At 43.3% G+C, this 14,400-nt stretch overlaps 1 protein-coding gene across 1 annotated transcript; it reads right to left on the bottom strand.

Moving 5' to 3' along the window:
* Positions 1-1,791: 1,791 nt before the first annotated feature.
* Positions 1,792-13,485, bottom strand: gpr173 (G protein-coupled receptor 173). The gene is made up of 2 exons (XM_068597885.1): positions 12,585-13,485; positions 1,792-9,247 (listed from the first exon to the last, which is right to left on the bottom strand). Exon 2 carries the CDS (start codon positions 9,047-9,049, stop codon positions 7,865-7,867), a length of 1,185 nt encoding a protein of 394 aa, XP_068453986.1. The 5' UTR covers positions 9,050-9,247; positions 12,585-13,485; the 3' UTR covers positions 1,792-7,864.
* Positions 13,486-14,400: the final 915 nt, after the last annotated feature.

The following is a 14,400-nucleotide window of genomic DNA, read 5'->3' as shown; positions in this document are numbered from 1 at the left end:
CCAAAGTTGTATGAAAGTGCATTGTTGGTTTCTCCATCACAATCATCGAGATGGAAACTCTTGAAACGGCATCCACGTCTCCTCCAGAATTGGTGTCAGGTCATTGGATGTTTCAAGGTTTGACATCGCACATTCCTCGTTTGGCTTCCAAACTAGTTCTGAATTCTTCTGTGTCTAGGTGTTAAACTGAGACTAAAGGTGAGCATAATGAAGCGCTCTCTTCAGCAGAATGATGTGAGAACCAACTCACCCAACTCAAGCCTTCAATCATTCTGCACCGTGAAGCTCAAGCACTCAAACGCTTCCTCCCACTTTCAGTTCAGGATTCAGGCCTGTTCTTTTTCTTTCAACTAAAACATACTGATGCTGACAGCTGATGTTCTTGTTGGGTCCAAGTGACAAACAGCAATATTCTGATTGATGAGATAATTCTTGTATGATTAAAAAATAATGATTATTTGTTTCAGAACTACAATATATAGGTTTGTTAGTTTGAGGTTTATATGGCAAGTTTATTGGGTGTGGAGTTGTATCCTTCACAGTGTCGTTGTATTGCATTCATGGTGTGGATCTTATTTAATTTAAATTTTTGACTGACCTCATACGGGCCGGACTGGGAAAACCGTAAGACGCCCAGGTCTGAACTACGCTGTCTAGGAGAGATTTAAAGTGCAGCGGCAGTGATAAGGCCATCCCAATGCAAAAAAAAAAAATGCAGTTAGCGCATGATCAAATAATTAATGCCGTTAAAGGATTGAGAACTTAACGCTGCATTAACTTGCCCACCCGTAATACAAAACATGTTTTAATGACTGAGGTCAAGTATTATAATGCTACTTAACTTCTAATCACTCACTGACATTCCCATTGTTGTTATACAGTACAGTCTCTTTCATCGGTTTAGTCATAAAGATTGGTTACTTTCATGTTTATTCAGAACAAAAGACAGAAAACATGGGGTCAATCTGTTTTGAGGTCGGTATGAAAGAAGGAGAGTTATGAATCATTTGGTGATTGGTCCAGTCAGGTCTGCTCTCAAAGCTCTCTGGATGAGAATGTAGGACAGACGGGTGTTCAGTGTGTCCTCAGTAAAAGGCAACCATCCAGGAGAGTGACTGCCTCACCTCATGTGGAGAGATTGATCTGGATTTGCTGGATTTGTGGAGGATCAAGACGTCCTGATCTCCAAGTAAAGACACACAGGTGGTTGAGGTCAATGAAAGGTGAACAAGCCAGATCGCTTGTGTCTCATCAGCTGAAGCCACAGCGCTGGTCAGGTCGCTTGCAATCACTTCCTGTATGGCTTTTTTTTAACCTGACTGAATGATGGGGCTGTGTGACGTCTCCATGATCAGGACAAATCAACTGAAATTATTTAAGGATCGATTCATATCTTTTTCTTTCTTTTCTATTTTCAAAGTTTGCTGTTTCTAATGTTTATCTCTCCCTCTTTATACTGGCAATGTAAGCATTGAAAGAAGAAACGGCTCCATATACAACTGTTTGTATAATCTCTTTCTCCATTTTTGTGCCTTTTCCTTTTAAAGTCCAGCAATACGTGTGGATTTCAAATTGTTACATCCATACAGTCAAAATGAACTTCCATCTGAACAGAAACAGAAACCTAACAGCTAAACTACTGAGTTATGTTGAGGCAACAAACCGACTCGGTTAGGTTCAGGCAACTAAACCTAACCTATTCACTGAAACTTTGTTTAATGTCTACAAGCAGTGACAACTGAAATGTTAGTTCAAGTATTAAATGACTTTCTTTCAAAGAAATATTCCCCATAAATACTTCAAATAGTGTGTTGTGTAGATTCCCCAGAGTTACACTGGACTGTTTCTGGTGGTGCCAAATCATACTTTACCATACCATCATCATCCTCAATGAGCGTCCAAACTGTACAGTAAAAGCATGGTCCGTGTGCACAATATGCAAAATGTGTTTTTAGAATCAATAAACCCTTCCATAGGTAATCATAATAATGTTCTGGTCATTTCAAATGAAATTTATTTTCAATACAAAATCAACAACAAAAATCATAAATCGCCAGAGACATGCGTAATAGCTCAACCTTTTTTTTTTTTTTATAATACAGAACAAAGGGAAACCGCAGCGTCTGACTTGCCTCCATGAAATTCCCTCACATACTTCAAACCTTTTGGTATTTCTTATGTGTGATATTGGCTTCAGGATGCGCTGAGAGGTGATTAACCTTCGACATTTAGTTTTCTACTTTAAGGTAAAAATGTAACATTTTGCAGAGAATTCCTATAGGCCTCGCCCCCTCTCTCTATGACATTGTTTGATTGAGTGATTCCCAAAGAAATGCTGTATATAGCTGATGTGATGTCTTGTCATTGTGATCTCTGTTACTCTGTGTGTTTACCATGGAACAGTAACACAGACTGGTTTGGACATTCACTCGTCAATCTGGTCTCTGACTCATTTACTGCTGTGGCCCAGTCACACCAGCTATCACACCACATTCTGTTCTTTCCTGCCAGTTTAAACTTTGGTGAGCTTCTGCAAACAAACTCTTGTCCCACTATCTTAACTGCTGGCCTCTGGTGCTGCTTCAGTCTTTCTGATGTGACCAGGCCTATAGAAAGCCAATCTTTGGGACAAAAGGAGGGAATTAAAGGATAATTCAAGTTGATTATAACTTGGGTTTGATTTATTTGTAATATTTTATTACTTTTATTGGATACTTCTCAGATCTGGAAACATGGTGACGTCACTGCAACAAAAGTCTGGACAGAAACAACAAGCAGTCAAATGTTCAGGTTGGAAACAAACCAATAATAGTTGAACCACTTTCTGTGGTCACACTGAATGTCAGTAATAATCATTGTTTATGATGCAGGGAGGGGGATGTGAACTGTGATGGATGTTCACCACAGACGGTTTGAGTCCTCCCAACTAACCTGTTGGTTTGTTCCCATCAGTCTGATCATGTGACCGAGTCACTGTGTTCACAGATCTGTAAGTGTCACTGAGCGATGGAGAAGACCCAAGGAAAATCATTTGCTGTTATTTTTAAAGAAAAATAACTATTTGAATGCTGATTTATTTTGTATGTACAATTCTTGGTTATCCATCTTCGTGAAAATGATAGTTTGAGAGGCTTTTTTATGTATTAACTCTTCAATGAAACATTCCGAAGGAGACAGTGTATGCGATCACATTTGGCCTGACTTTATATCAAGCTCTTTTACCTTCATTATCCCTAAATATGTACAAAAAAATCCAGTCCAATTAATAATGATCTATTACATGTTTTGCAAAAGGGACTTTGAGTAAACTTCATTGGTTTGAAAACACATTCAGATCCCTGTGTCACCACGAGAAATACTGAGGAAGCATTTGCAGGAATGATATCTTTAGAATGCATGTATCTGGTCAGTATTTTCCCTCTCATGTTTCCGTTTCATCCATGTAAGTATTATTCTACTCATACACAGAGTCATACCTGTCAATAGAAACACACACACACACACACACACACACACACACACGCACACACACACAGTAGAAATATGATGATCAGGAACTCTTCAGTTGCATTTCAGAGTTGGTTTTCTGTCAATATAATACACACTAAATAGTACAGAGGTCACAGTACATTTACAAAAGATAATCTGCCTGAGGCAACTAAAAAAGCACTGTCAGGCCTCTCCAGCATCATCTGTGGATCCACACGTTTCTCTGGCTTAGTCTCAGAAATGAAAATGGAAAGAGCAGACGTTTTTTCCTTCATCCCCCAGGTTGACGTCCGAGAGGAAAACAACTGAGAAAAACAGTCCAGAGCGGGATTCATTCACATCATCAGCCTGCGATAGAAAAGTTACTTCCACTACTTTGAATGTTCCCCGTTATCCCCGTTTCACATCATCTGTCCATGACCACAGTTCCCCCAGGTTTGGATGGGAAGTTTTCCAAACGTCCCTACAGTACACAGTGTTCTGTTTCCTCCTCAAATTACTTCAGTGCATACAGAAGAGACACGTGTCTACTCTTGGTTGCATTGGTTGGATGTTTTTATGGAGTAAGGCCATAATTCTGAAAATAAAAACAAAATTAGCGGTTCTCTGTGGCTTGCCGCTATCGGGTTTGTCCGATATGCCACGGCAGACAGAGGAGCACCTCAAACCCCCAAACATGATTTTTCTATCAAGCTTAAGGACGGTGTCATGATTTCACACATTCACTGACAAACTACAATCTCTGCCTTGGTCCTTTCTTCCACCTGAACTCCTTTTCAAGCTAAGTTCTTTTTATAGAGAGATGCAAGAAAGAAACAGCTCATCGACTTTTAGATTTGTGCAAAAATAAAGCAGATGTCCTCATATCTTCAGAGCTCTGTGTGAGGATCAGTTACTTTCTGTACGCTCAAACTCCATCAAGGTGATAGACTCCACATTGGTCTTGTTATCTAAGATTTTGTGCCAACTATCTTGGCTCCATTTTGTGACGTAGCGTAGTTGTACTGTGATGTCATAAAACTAATACCCATTTATAATAATACTTTTGATAGACCATGTGAAAATTATGACATCTTATAATATTGACCTAAAAAAAAAAAAAATCCATATAGTTTAAAAGTATCATATTCATTTGCGATATCAAATATCAATGCTATGAATGGGTAAAGTTGATTTTGCAGCAGTATGTGGCTTGTGTTTTGGTGTGAAATGATCTCTTGATATGTAATGTTGTAAGAAGCCTCCCTCAACCAGTGACTGGAGAGCTAGCTGCGGTTCTTAGTGCTCTCTGACATCATCCTTAGCGCTTCCCTTCAGTCAAAGTTGTGTTCCTGTGGTTTTGTTTGGAGGTGCATTCGAAGCCTGAACATAAGTCCACATAGTATGTTTCCTGTTGCACGAATGAGCGACGATAACAACCTACTTCAGGCTACCATCAGTGGCACAGATGGAAGTTTAGTTTTTTACACTGACAAACAGAATGAAAATATGCCAAGAAGAAAATCCTGTTGAGACTTCCTCCCATCTGTTATGTCACATTTTTACTCTTTACATTTCCTTTGCAGTCTCATTTTGGGTGACTGTGGCTCAGTGGTTCGCATGCCCGTCTTTCAATCAGAGCATCGGTGGTACAAGCCACGGCTTCGCTAGTCCCTGTCGTTGCGTCCTTGAGCAAGACACCTAACCCTGACTTGCTCCCCCGTTACTGTGTCTACGGTGTATTGAGTAGAAATGTAAGTCGCTCAGGATAAAAAGCGACAGCTGAATGTAATGTTATTTTACTTATTAATCTATCCATCCATTGTCGCTACTCCTTCTCTCAGGGTAATAACACCAGTTGGAATTGCAATCAAGATCTGTTTCCTGCTGGGCTGTTGAAGAACACTTAGCCGAGGACGTACCTTGGGACTTTGTACAGGAATTTGCGTCACGTAACCGAGATGAACAGGAATTGTAAAGACTAAAGGGCCTAAAACCAGAACTTCATATGGCTGCATTTCAGATGGAAATTGGTTCCTTTCAATGGATTGAATGTTGCCAAGAGATCAACACATGGAGGCAAATTTAAATCCACAAGTTTTTTAAATTCAGTGTTGGCTGACAAGTAGAAAACTATCGAGACGTCGCTGACCATCAAACTACTGTGTTTCCTTTCGGCTTTAGACAACCTATATCTGCTCAGGTACCAACTAATCGCTTTGTTTGAATTACATGCACAAGGAAAACATGTTTCAGGTCCTCAGGTTCTGTTTGTACATGAAGGCAAAGACACATAATGTGTAATCAATAATGATTTCAATCCAATTGTCAACAAATACAATATTTACATACATTTACTCGTGAATTCTCTGTCGTAGAAACACAAGCTGCTCTGAAGGAAACTCAACGGGACGTAGATCGTCTCTGGCAGCTGTGACGGAGACTCTGACTACAAATATCCTTTAAACATCAGGATGTACATCGTTTTCAAAAACATTAAGTTAAAAGTAGTTAAGCGTAGAAATAATTGAGTCACCTTTACAGTTTAAAGTTAGCGTTTATGCAATTGAGCATAGTTTGTATGATATGTAGATGATTCAGCTGTCGATCTTTGTTTTTCTGTGTGTTTATTGGGTTGTCCTGAGACTAATCAATCAATCTATGTCTCAGGTAGAGTTGCGGGACTTAAGCAGATTTCAAGGTATTGTGTTATGGTTGACGGCAGAAGCTAATGACCACCGTTGAGCGAACCTGAAATTGTTGTATGAGAACATAATGTTCGTAACTTAATGGCTGACGACCAGCTATCTTATGGCGATTTGCACAAGACGAACGTTTGTGACGAAGAGGAAGGATCTGGAAAAGCTCCTGTGGACCACGATGGAGAACAGTGTCCTACGTGTGCTGCTGTAGACTGTTGCTGCTGTTTCTTCTTCGCTCTGAAGCCGACCATCACCCCGCTCACCCCTCCAATACTCCTTGAGTAAAAAGAAACCATGTGAGGGGCCCTTTCTTTGAATGCTTGTGTGGACAAGCGCAGCGGCCATTATCGTTTCAGGCCTCTACGCTCCCAAGCTGTGTGTGTGTGTGTGTGTGTGTGTGTGTGTGTGTGTGTGAGACTGTGGGTTTAATTTAGATTGGTGTTGCCTGTTAATAAATACCAAACTGTGTTTTAAGGCAGTTGATGTATTTTTGGGTCTATTAAAAGTTCCAGAAACATTCATAATATAATTACAACACCAGGTAAAGACCTTTTATTTTACCACCTAAATTCTTTTGGAGGCACCGCCAGTTAATTCAGTTTTCATAATTAGAGAGTAACGGTTGTAGGAACCATAATATACATTTATAAAACTATTCTAATTGTTCAGACTCAAACCTCTGCTTTTGATCAACTAAGCTGATCACTTTTTCTCTTTTGTCTTGAAGTGATGCGTAAACTTAAAAGAACATGTGTATCAGTAGTAGACTTTCTGAAGTTTGAGAATAATAGGCAAGATGTGACGGCAGAAGATTCATCGTCCGTTCACCGTAACATTATGTTACTTGTTCAATAAATTCATATCACTACTAACTTCACTGTCCTGTGAGTCAATGATATTCATAAACTCTTTGAGACTGCCTTTGTTTCCTCGACCAAGTTCAAGAATACATCTTTAAAAAAATTATTTTCAGGCCAGAATGTGACATGAGCGTCTCTACATGGGTAAACAGCCGAACAAAAAGAGTCTGTTTTTGGATAGAGTGAAAGAAAACCAGACCTGAATTTTTTTTTCTCCAACACAATTGTTGTTTGAAGACAAATAAACTACATGCCGTTAGGGCTCGTCCCTGTGGCTTAGAGGTTAAGACGTGACCATGAACAGCAACATCCTCTGTTCAAATCAGTCCAGGGACCTTTGTTGCATCTCTCTCCCTCCTCTAGTCTCTCTAACATTATCGGCCTTTGCTAACTAATCCAGGATGTTAAGGAAATTTAGACAGGTGGCTGCTTTGTCCTTCTTAGGAATCTTTTGGCACCAAACCAACTCAAATATCCTTTGTGCCAATCAGACCTTTCTAATTGGCCATTTTGACATTCTTTATGAGGCATCTCATGTAATTTGTTGTTTGTCTGGCTTCGTTTCCACAGTGACTGCATTATTACTTGCATGTGATGCAATTTAAGTATTTTTCTCTTGTTATCATGGATGCTTTTTGAGTGAAAAAGGGTTTGGTAGATGAAAATACATGCTTACCATTCCAGTGTTTTAACCAATACACTCACTAGTTCGCACCTACTGATTAAAAGTAGCTTGCATCAACTCAAACGTCATATTAGATCAGGCAAACACTCCCACAACACATCAGTTGTCTGCCCGTTGGTTTCTCGCCATGTTTCGCTCATCATCTCTGCTTACATGACACAATAAGGCTCTCGTGGCAGATGAGGTTTAGTCCTGCAGCAGGCTGGTAGGTGGGAAAGGAGCCCTTTCTTCAAGTCTTTGTTAAGGAAGAAACAGACAATAGGGTTGACACCGGCTTGGGCGAAACTCATCCACACGGTGGTGGAGAGGTACCGGTGTGGTATTGTGCAAGCCTTGACAAACACCCTCCAATAGCAAGCCACTATGTAAGGAGACCAGAGCACCAGGAACAGCAGAGTGATCACGTAAAACATCCTGCCAAGCTGCTTCTCCGCTTTGAACTCCTCCATGCCCAACAGACGCCGGTTCTGGTTGTGCAAGTTCTGCCGGATTCCCAGCAGAGTCGGCGGCATCGGGCCCCTGCCAAAGCCCGCAATCCAGTTGGCTGCTGCTTGGCCAGTAGCCCCCGGCCCGTGAAAGGTCCAGTTTTGACTTATAGCCGGCACCATCTGGACCGGCTTCATCTTACGGTGCTTGTACTCAAAGAGGAGTAACTTCATGTAGACCACATGTGTGGCGAGAATGAGCACAGCCAGCATTAGCATGAAGCCCAGTGTATCATTAGCCTTGAAGTAGCGATGCTCAAAGATGCACTGGTCCTCCTCACGAATGAATTTGTAGGTGCCCACGTCAAAAACTGGAGGGAAAGCCATTGCCACCGACAGTGTCCACACCATGCACACCACCGCCACACATGTCCAGAACGTCATGCGCTTTGAGTAAAAGCGGTGGTGTGCAATAGCCATGTAGCGTGTTACGCTGATGCAGAACAGCATGAAGGCGGCATGGAAGCAGAAGAGCACGGCCATGAAGGCCACCACCTTGCAGCTCAGCACGCTGTAGGTCCAGGCCGAGCCGTTCTTTATAGACACCAGCACGAAGGGGAAGCAGATGGCTGAGCGAATGGTGTCGGCCAGGCACAGGTCCAGCAGGAAGTAGTAAGGTGCCTTGTGCAGGGCTCGGTCCCGCAGTACGAGCAGAGACACCACCAGGTTGCCCACCAGGCTGATGCAGATGATCAGGCCCAGAAGCACAAGTTTGATATAGGTAGAGACAGCCGAGGACGCGCTCTCTGCTACCATACCTCCTGCCGTGGCCACCACTGCTGCCATAGGCCCAGCCGGCCCTTCGCTGCTCTCGTTTCTATTCGCCATCCCGAATGCCCCCCCACCCATACCAGCTTTTCTTCAAACACCAAAGCCACCACTCCTCCGCCGCCTCCTCCGTCTGCTGATTGTTCCTCCGTCCTCGTGGTTGCCTCCTTTCCGCAGTTCACAAGGAACAGGAACACCTCAATCCACATTGCCCCATTTCGAGAAGGGCCCCTTCTTTGGTGTATTATGTTGTCCGACCTGCTGATCCACTTCTGGAGTCTGAAAACAATTGGAGAAGACAAAATAATTAGGACTTTGGCTAGATCTCTGTTACATGTGTGTGGAGCATCATTTCAATCATTCAGATAGTACCACACCAACATTCTGAGAATACTCTCTTAGTCTTTCCAGCATTTTCTCATACGAGTCTCTCAAGCCGCGCTGGCTGTTTTTTTTCCCAGCACACCATGGGGGACTGTAAATTTCGGTTTACATTTTTTTTTTTTTTTTTACCAATTGTTGAAATCTACATTAAGCTTGATTAAACTGTGCTGTGACCTGTGACAAGTCATCATATTGTTCAGTCATTAGGTTTTACAACATCACTTTGCGCCCTTGCGGGGGGGGGGATAAGTGGTCGTCCTGTTATCACAAGGTAGCCGGTTTAATCCCCAGTCCCCCCCATAGTTTACAGGTTAAGGTGCCCCTGAGCAAGACACTTAATCCCTTAACTGCTCCCCAGGCACCTCACAGGGCAGCCCTCTGCTCCTTCACCAGGGATGGGTCAAATGCAGAGAAGAATTTCCCCAAGGGGATTAATAAAGGATAATTTCCTTCTTTTCTTTTTCATATTTGTTTGTTCCCCACTTGTACCTAACAGTCCACAAAAAGCTGAACATCTTGCACCCATTTGACATAAAATGGATTTCTAAAGTTGAAATGGTGTTCATGTCCACCTGATGAATGTAGGTCCAATATTCATCCTCACTGGTTTATTTGGTCTTCATCAACTCCTGAGAAAATCTGCTGTGTTCACCAGCTAGTCTTTCACTGAGTTTGAGGCTCTGCAGGTAGAGTACAGTGGTTTAATCCCAGCGTGTTCACTGCATTCATGTGGCCCATGTGGGTCAGAGTGATGCAAGTTGTGTCTTTGCCCATATGGAGGTGAATAAGTGATACATGCAGGGGAATTCAGTTATTATATGAAAAGTATACTGTATAATCACATAACTAGAATATTATAACACATTGAGAAAGTTTATTAAAATCAAAATATTTACACTATGCCAAAATTTGAAATTAATGTGAAAATATTTTTACAACATGCTCAGTGGCAGCCTGTAAAAGAAAATACTATAACGCACATAAAATAAGTATTAGAAAATCAGTGTGGTCTAACTGAACAAAATGTGTGTTATATAATGGGAGACGATATTTTTCAATGAAATATAGAATACCCTACCATAAAGTTGCCTAATGCGCCTTTTAAATATCAGTAATATCTCTGAGCTTCAGTAAGCAAAGCGAGCCAAACTACCTTTTAGACACACTTTGATTACCCACAAGCACTTTGTTTAAGACGGCTGACCCCTTAAACCTTACCCTCAGTGAGGACTGTTAATAATTGATAGGGACGGTCATGGTTGTTCCTCATGGAACGCATAGGAAGCAGCTGTGATGCACAGTAGCAGAGGTTGGTAAGTAAACCCTACGTATATTTGTCAAACCAACCACTAAAGCTGGATTTATAGTTGTGCGGTACTGGGTTACATTAGAGCCTGCACACAGAACCGCAGTGAGAACTGTGTTGTGTCCAACTCCAACATGCTTTAAAACCTATTAAACCGATTATTGTTTGCTGGGTTAAGATCTCAGGTGCCAGGTCAGTGTGCTCCGGATACAAAGCAAGCATATACAATGGACTGTTTTAATGCAGCAGTTACACACATACGACAGTTTGACAACATGTTCTGATTCATCCTTGAACTGACTGAACTGTGAAATGAGTGACAAGCTGGAGATATCTGGACATAAACACACACTACCTGTTTGTGAGCATACTTATAAACATAAAACTACAAAGGAAACAACTGCATCACTTCATACCTTCAAAAGGTTCTGTGAAACTGTGGCATTAAATCTAATCGACGAAATGTCCCGTTTTTCACAAATTCAAATCTGGTCACCCTAAGGTATTTGAGGTATTTGTTCTTCTCAGACTACTGTATTACTACCTTCGCTCAAGTACTATTACTACCTTTACTCAAGTACTCAAGTGAATTAAATGTACGGCTGATATCATTGAAAAATGTACAAAATTTACAGAAATGTGTCTTTCATAAACAAGCGTCCTCTGCCGCTATACAACAAGTACAACCACACCGTCAACAGCTCATTAGCAACTGTTAGCATGCTTAACGCTAAAGCTGCTAGCAGCTGCTAGCGTGTCTGTAGACTTGTCATCTGGTGAACCTTTAACACGACCGGAGAGGCTAAAATGTGTCTGCTTACGAATAAAAAAAGATGAAAGCTAAATAAAACCTCGGACATTATCTCAATGAAATACTTAACTAACCCCAAGGTTGATATGTCAGTACAGTCCAAGAATAGTTTCATATCAGCTCTTCATGAGGATGAGTGGAACCTTTGAGGAAAATTAATTAGAAAAAAGCTAACTTGAAGAAATCACTGAGAGCCCCATCAAAGGACAAGTTGAATATGAACGAAAAACACAGCGTGATGAACGACAGAGGTGTTTAGCAAATCCAGATCAAATTGATTTAATAAATTCCACTTTCGTCAGCTGTTTGGATCAGGTTGCAGTCCTCATCGCTCCACAGGCTGGGAGCAGAGAGGAACTGGGAGAGGGGCTGTGTGTCTTGAAGGAGGGGCTTTGCGGAGCTGGAAGTTGGTTGGCGGCGGAGGGCAGAGTCACTGTCAGGAACTGGGTAGCAACAGCAGCCCAATACCTCTGGCTTGATGTCGGTGGGAGGAGGCGACAAAGCTCACTGGAGGAGATGGAGACAGAGTTGGTCTCTGACAGCGAGGCCCAACACCAGGCCTCCTCACACAGAGTCTACAGGTCTGAGGAGGACTGGGGAGCCAGCAGTTGCTGCAGTCCAGCATAAGGGAGTCTGTCTGGCTTTACAACACACACACACACACACACACACACACACACACACACACACACACACACACACACACACACACACACACACACTGTATTCCTCAGGAGGTGTCGCTGTGCTCTCTGGGGGGCACATTACACTACATGCTATTAAATCACTGGGTTGTCCAGTGCTGAGCAAGGTCCTACAGCTGGGGGGAGTCGTGTATCATTTCTAATGTGCCACACTGACCACTGCATGCTGCTGCATGCATCAGACATAAGGATTAGGTCTGCATAAAGCCAGATGATCCCCCTGGAAAGGCAGACAAAAGGCAGCAGTCCCAGTGAGCTGTGATGGTCTGGGCCTACAGGAGGCTGCAACCAGGACTCAGCAAGAGCTGATTCCACTCAAACTAATAACATGCAGGAATGCAGAATGCAAGAAATTCTGCAGACTCGGGACCTGGAGGCAATACAAAATGGTAGTCATGTTGTGCTGCTTACCTGCTGTGGGCTGCTCGTCCTCCCCTCTGGCAGGAGGCCGTCTGTTGCAGTCCTCATGTGATGTGGCTCCAGCGATCCACCTGGCGGTTCCCACAGAGGACTGACAAGCTGGGACCAGTGGGGCAATCAGACAGGGTGTATTGGCAACAGTGTCAATGCTCCAAATCGTTGTGAAAGGGGGTTTGGGAAGCCTGTTGCGGACTCCTTTTAAAAAACAAAGCTTTTAAACAACCCCAAATCGCGTTTCCTCTTTTTTCTTGTGCATGTCATGTCTCCGTTTCGCCCAGAAGCTCGTGCGGGTCGCCGGTAAATCCCCAATCCTTGTGGCAGCAGACTGTGGGCTCATCGCCATTCAGACTCGGTTTCCCGCTGGTCCTCTAAACATCCGATGGCAGCATCGGTGGACTCCTCTCCGCTCGCAGCTGCCCGGCAGCAGCAGACGCCCTGTGGAGCCTCTCCTGCTCGTAGTTTTCGGAAACCCTGTCGATTCGCCGCCGCACTTCCTTTCGCATTGTTCCAGTGGAGCCGAGAGAACCCTCACGTCTGTTGCTCATGAAATGCTCTCGCATGCCGAAACAACCCAGACTTCTGGGCGGAGAGGGCTCTGCTAGCTAGCTCGCGCGCTGAGGCCAGGAAGCCCCGAGCGGGCAGGGCTGCGGGATGACACCGAGGCCAGTCCTCATCCTGTCCCGCAGCCCGTCAGCGGCTGGGCATGTCTCAAACAGGCGGCTGGAGCGGGATACCGCGCAGGGAAAGCCCGATGTGAGACGCCGGCTCCCTCGGTGTCGCTGGCTGGTGGATCCGCGGCTCTCCTCGGGGCTGGCAGGTCTCAGGAATAAGCGCAGCATCCAATCGTCGGAGCGGTCAACTGCTGCTGGTGTCGGCAGTGATTTTAATCCCGTCTGATGGTCCCTGGTCAGGGGCGGCCCGAAGCTTTGGGGGGATGTGGGCAGACCCTGCCCACCACGGTGCCCCACTACATGTTGACAGTTAGGGCTCATTGTTTAAACATGTTGATAAAATAATCGAGGTTTGACTTGATGTATGCATTTCAAATAATACAAATGCATAACTAATAAATAATTTGGCAATAATCAGCTACACAATTTGCTTTTGTGTAGGTTTCACCAATTTCCTTATTCCACATAGATGTCCTCATAGATATCCACATAGATACCCACATACAATATATTACTCACAGTCATAACAGACAGAATGAATTATGTCAGTAAACCGGTAGGAACAATGAGGTCTAGAGGTATTGTTATTCATGTCAGGTTTATCTTAGTATCTCAATCATTTCTAATATGATATAACTAATTTAGGTGATAATATTGATCAGTCAGTCAACCCTTTGGTCCAGGTGTTGAATATACCTGCACTACGTCAACATGTTAGCGTTGTCATTTTGAAAGTTTATTAGCATGTTACACTTATTTAGTCTAGCCTCTCAGATAGCATGACAAAAGACACACAATCAGCGCCACCACTCCCCTAAGGCACACTATGCGCTGTGCGTAGGGCACCAGGCCCGGAGGGGGTGTGCGCTGCTAATGTGATGGTTATGCATACACCTCGAACTAGCTGACATTATTGCTAATGTTAGCAGGGCTCTCAAGTTTTGAAGACAGGCTAGAATGACATATATCCCCCGGGAGTCGTTGACGGGGTGAGGGGAACGGGGGGAGACAACGACAAATATGCGCCGCGCGCCGGACAGATCCAGTGCTGTCCCGTATTCCAATCACAGCCTTTTTTATTTGTATCCGTGAAAAGAGAAAAATATAACAGTTAAATGTAATCTGTGCCCTGGTGC

The sequence above is a fragment of the Clinocottus analis genome, unplaced genomic scaffold (assembly GCF_023055335.1).
Source record: "Clinocottus analis isolate CAN_PGR_092001 unplaced genomic scaffold, fCliAna1.0.p SCAF_4, whole genome shotgun sequence".
Classification (NCBI taxonomy): Eukaryota; Metazoa; Chordata; class Actinopteri; order Perciformes; family Cottidae; genus Clinocottus; species Clinocottus analis.
Note: the sequence above shows the minus strand (reverse complement) of the source record. Positions and strands in the feature narration are given on the sequence as shown.